Genomic DNA, 5,111 nt, shown 5'->3' with positions numbered 1-5,111 from the left:
CATAAAACATATCAAAATTATATATCAACTAGGTGAGTGTCATTGCGTAGGTGAGCTCAGTATAAAAAAATTTGTGTGTGTGTGTGTGTGTCTGTATTTATCAATGGCAGCAGGTGACAGAAATCAGAATGTGTTTCATTTGAGTTGATGCGGCAATCTTTGTCAATTTTGTCGTTGAATGTTTCCCAAAATATGTATACCATCTAAACATTTTAAAATTCCGATTGATATTAATGAGGACCATAAATCCATAGTAGTTAAAAAGAAAAGAAAAAAAACAAAACCTAAATTATAGAAGCATTCCCCCATAATACACTTCAAAAAACAGATGACTAAACAAACATAAATCAAGAAAACAATGAACTTCAATTTTCTAGTATTGAACAAAACTTAAGGTAGCCACATATCGTACCACCATATCCAAATCGTCACTCTTCACTGTAATATTGTCTACTATTTTCTATCTTTATTTCTTCAATCTGAAGTAATGTATGCCTCACATACTTCACGCCAAAGACATGAAAAATCTGTCATTAATTATGCCATTTCTTGATATTGCAGACTTTAGAATTGTTCATATACTGTAAGGTTTTGGTATTGGCATGTTCTTGACTAGTCCGCAGAGCAAAGTGTCATCCGGCATGTTATATTCGTCGCGAAGAGAGTGTTCTGGTGAAAGCACGCTTACAAAAAGTTGCTGTCCCAAATAGTTCCTTTCTAGCACCATTGATCTCAAGTTCCACATTCCAGCATTGTCCAAAGTTGTCATGACTGCTGCCCAGCTTTTTGGATATACATGGATTGTGTGTCTGCTAACAGCATCTATTAGATTGTACTTCGTCCTTTTCTCTGGTGTCCATCTTCCAGGCTCAATCCTGTCGCAACATACATATATGTATGAAATTGATGAATATCTAATATGTTAGAATTTAACATCAAATAGTGGGAAATCTTGTTCTTGTTCAAATTTGAATGATTCTATCTATTCGTAGTGAAATCATAGTGTTTGTTTGTACTACTTACGCGACAGGGAAGAACGAATAGCCATCCAAGTGCCACGATTGAACACTCTTCTCATGGTTTTCGAATATGATCTCAACGAAGTTTCTGAAAATCGCTTGGATCACATTTGGAGCAACGGTGATTTTATCTCCAGCACCAGATGGAGGTTCATCACCAATTAAACTGTATTTGAACACTTTGTTCGCAATCCCAAAGTATTCAGCCAACTTCACTGGTGTCTCTGGATCAATGTGTGAAACTCCATTCACAGCATACCTCAACTTTCCATCAACTGATCCTGCAGAGTTGACAAATTTGATTGTACGTGTAATGTTGATTTTTCCATAATGGTACGACCCTTGTGGATTAGGCCTAGCTGCACTTGCTGTCAAGTTCCAACGAAGGGACCGGAACTGGTTCAACGACCAAGCCCACCCTACTGGAGCCTCTGGCAGAGCGGCTGAGGCTGGACCCTTTCCACCAACATAACGGATTGTTGCTGTGGCAGTGAGTGGTGTTTTTGTAAAACGTGTGGATGCCACAAAGAGATAGTCCTTAGGTGCTTGATCAGCAGTGACCAACACCGAGTAGCATTGGCCTAAATGCACATCAAGAGAATCATACACATTCTGCACAGTGTGTGATCCTTCAACCTCCACTAGTTTCATTGCATGGCCTTGAATCCTTGCATTAATGGAATTCTTCATCCCAACATTACATATTCTGTATCTATATACCTTCCCAGGGATCATATTGAACATGGGCTCATCTTTTCCATCACCTTTCCCACTCTTTCCATTGATAATAAGCCCATCCGGCCGGCCAAGACTCCGGCCTCCATCCATCAGTTTCTTCAAGTTGGAATGGCCTTTCGAGTACCAATCTCCTACGAGCACCGTGTAGTCATCCTCAGGACGATCAAAGGGTACCGGGATCAAGTCACGGCTATGCACAGTGAGGGGGCCGTAGCCGCCTGCCGCACGGTGGAGGGCGGTGGTGGGGTAGTAATAGTAGCTGCCTATCTGATCCTTGACTTGAAAGTGGTAAGTAAAATTTGTACCTGGCTGAATTGGGCAATTTGTGCCTAATGTTCCATCTTGCCATGAATTCTTCCTCTGTTGAATGCCATTCCAAGTGAAGAGCAACGGCTCGTCGAGGTGGTTGAAGACATTAACAACAATGTTGTTGTTGGAAGTGCAGTTGATCTTTGGTCCTGGGAATTGTCCATTGATTTGAATGACTTGTTGAGGGACACCTAAAGGGGAGAGGGTGGCATAATTGACATTCCAAGTGTAGAACAAGTAAGGATCCTCAGATTTTACGACAAAAACATTTGTTGAAAGAACGGAAATGATCAGTGTAAGAAACAAGTTAATGCTACGCATATTTGTATCTTTGTTTGATACTTTGGTCAGATTTTCTTGACGTAGAGTCATTGTTGGAGATGATTATTATGTCAAAGTTCGGTTTTAAAAAGGCAAAAGGGACAAAGGCTAGAATATTCAGGGCCATTGAAATTTTGATGTAATACCGCAAGCAACGTTCTTTTTTTGGGGGCTAATTAGTTTTGTTCGCATGGTTTACCTTTAATTTCTCCCAATATCATTTTCAGTTATTATATCATTGGCATGAATTTTCAGTTATTACCTCAAGCTTTCTGACTTCTCTCTTCCTCCCACATGTACACCAAAATTAAGTTTTGCACCAAATGCGACTTCTTGTTTGTTTTTTATTTGCATGGCTACGAATTTTTGTTTGCATATTTGCGTTGTCGATTAAGATCCAAAGTTTGATTGATACCGTAATTATTACTCTAAACCTTGGATTAAAATCAAATTAATTATCTTTAGCATCGAGTGCTTAACTTACTTGGTCATTATTAAAATTTAATTTTTAATTTCTTCAGAATTAGATTTTACTATGCATCCACAAATTGATTTTATCCCAAAATTAAAGTGGTGGTACGTAACGAGTGCTTTGTTCCCTAGTACATACTAAAAAACAAATTCTTGAAGACAATTAGATAGTACGACTAATTTATAATATATAATAAAATAACATCCAATAAAAGATGAATTTTTGAATTTCACTTTCATTTTAAATTTCTATCAGTACAAATCCTCGTATTCTGAAGTAAAGATATGTTCATCATTCTTCGTAATATTTATTGTTTGGCTTTAACATTATATTATATTTAATTTGAATTCAATGTTATCTTGTATTTATTGTTGTGAATGTATCTTTTTCTTTAGATGCATATGATAGAATAACCGAATACTAGCAAATCAATCGATTGGATGAGAGTCGAAGGGCCATTATACTCAAATAAATTCTAGGACACGAAACAGTATTTGAACATTAGTGTATCTTTTAATATGCATAAGAATAACAACAGAGTAAAATATATTTTTTTATAAATACAAAATAAATGGTTTAATAATTATTAAGGTTAAATAATAATTATACGAACTTAATAATTAAATCAACCTAATATTACTCACTTTTTATTGGCTAAAAATAAACATTTTCAAAACCATGAACAATGTAACAAGAAATTTTTTAACCAAAAGCAAATTGATTATGTCTAAGATTATACTCACATAACTTATTTTTCATCCCCTCAATTAATCGTTCACATATATCATTATATCATTTCTATCATTTATAAATCCTCTTAAATATTTCATTTTAATTACTAACATTAAATATAATTACTTAATTTATATTATTCAAAATTGTATATGATACTCACTGAAAATTTAGGTTCTGATTCAAGCAAGTGACACTAGTTCAGACGCAGGCTTTGAATTTGCCCTGAGCCTTAAATCATGAAGAAGACCGTTAGAAGGGGGCTGGGAGGGTGTCTCGACGTAGCCCCTCCGACGCTCAAGTCAGAGACTGAGGATAAAAAAGGGGAGCAGCTAAGGGTTCTGCTAAAAACAATATAATGAATATCTGAAATTAAACACTCAAACTTGTATTTATAGGAGAATACATGGACCCTTGATGGGCCTGTCTTCCATTGGAGCTAGGGATGGGCCAGGGGTAGTGGGCCCATCCGGGAGTCGACCGAGGTCTCGCCCGTCCTCTAGGAGTGGTCAAGGCCCTCCATGGATAAATCAGAGGGTCGGGAAGCACAGAGAGGAAGGTCGAGGTAAAGATGTCCCTCAGGAATCCGTCGAGCCAAGGAGGGGAATGAATGAGGATAACCACCATACGAGAGAAATGATTCATATGATCTTGGGGGGTGCTACTGATGGAGACTCTGGCAAGCTCGGAAGGCACATGGGAAAAGGTTGGAGAACTTTGAGATATCTAGGGGTGCAGACTTACCACAAGACCACGTCATCAGCTTTGGGCCGTAAGACCTCCGAGGCTTTGTGACTCCACATAACGATGCCTTGGTGATGACGGCCACTATTGCCAATTATTATGTGGCGAAGATATTTATTGATAATAGAAGCTCTGTAAACGTCTTGTTCAAGAGCACGTTGGATCAAATGAAGGTGGAAGGATTTGAGTTTGAGCCGATCTCCACCCCGCTGTATGGGTTTGCAGGACACGACATCCAGTCTTTGGGTCAGATTGTTCTTCCCCTATCCTTGGGGACTGATCTTCGGCGGGTAACAAAAATGATAGCCTTCGCCGTGGTGGATACCCCGACAGCGTATAATGGAATTCTAAGACGGCCAGCCCTGAAGGATTTTAGAGCCGTAGCTTCCACTTATCATCAGAAGCTTAAGTTTCCTGTGGGAAAAGGAGTTGGAGCCTTGTGCGGGGACCAAAAAGTCGCGCGTCGATGTTATGAAGGGGTAGTGAAGAAGGAGGGAAAAAGAGCACGTGTGGAGGTTAACATGATCAGGAAAGGAAGAAGTTGGTAACTTGATCCTGTGAAAGGTACAAGAAGAGCATAAGGGAAAGTTGGACCCAGAGTGGGAAGGTCTTTTCAGAGAGATAGAGAAATTTAATTCTGGAGCTTATTACTTGATAATGCTGAAGAAAAGGATTTAAAGAGGCCTAGAATGCTTACCATCTGAGAAAATATCATTCTGGATTTTTATTGTTGATGTATTTCATCTTTGAATTTTCTCATGTAAACAGCTGGAATT

At 38.4% G+C, this 5,111-nt stretch overlaps 2 protein-coding genes across 2 annotated transcripts; one reads left to right on the top strand and one right to left on the bottom strand.

Annotated features, from left to right (window-relative positions):
• Positions 1–369: 369 nt before the first annotated feature.
• On the bottom strand, positions 370–2,470 carry LOC140976649 (L-ascorbate oxidase homolog). The gene is made up of 2 exons (XM_073440901.1): positions 1,024–2,470; positions 370–875 (listed from the first exon to the last, which is right to left on the bottom strand). Exons 1-2 carry the CDS (start codon positions 2,436–2,438, stop codon positions 575–577), a joined length of 1,716 nt encoding a protein of 571 aa, XP_073297002.1. The 5' UTR covers positions 2,439–2,470; the 3' UTR covers positions 370–574.
• Positions 2,471–4,409: 1,939 nt separating this feature from the next.
• Positions 4,410–4,883, top strand: LOC140977618 (uncharacterized). The gene has a single exon (XM_073442366.1). The coding sequence runs from the start codon at positions 4,410–4,412 to the stop codon at positions 4,881–4,883; it is 474 nt and encodes a 157-aa protein (XP_073298467.1).
• Positions 4,884–5,111: the final 228 nt, after the last annotated feature.

This window comes from Primulina huaijiensis, chromosome 5, assembly GCF_012295235.1.
Source record: "Primulina huaijiensis isolate GDHJ02 chromosome 5, ASM1229523v2, whole genome shotgun sequence".
In the NCBI taxonomy this organism is placed as follows: domain Eukaryota; kingdom Viridiplantae; phylum Streptophyta; class Magnoliopsida; order Lamiales; family Gesneriaceae; genus Primulina; species Primulina huaijiensis.
Note: the sequence above shows the minus strand (reverse complement) of the source record. Positions and strands in the feature narration are given on the sequence as shown.

What these genes read in the sequence shown, in the direction of transcription:
- LOC140977618 (XM_073442366.1), top strand. Translation starts at nt 4,410, where the DNA reads ATGACGGCCACTATTGCCAATTATTATGTGGCGAAGATATTTATTGAT.
- LOC140976649 (XM_073440901.1), bottom strand. Translation starts at nt 2,438, where the DNA reads ATGACTCTACGTCAAGAAAATCTGACCAAAGTATCAAACAAAGATACA. An exon ending in TATTCGTTCTTCCCTGTCGC is followed by an intron (nt 876 to 1,023) that starts GTAAGTAGTACA and finishes ATGTTGCGACAG; the next exon opens with GATTGAGCCTGGAAGATGGA.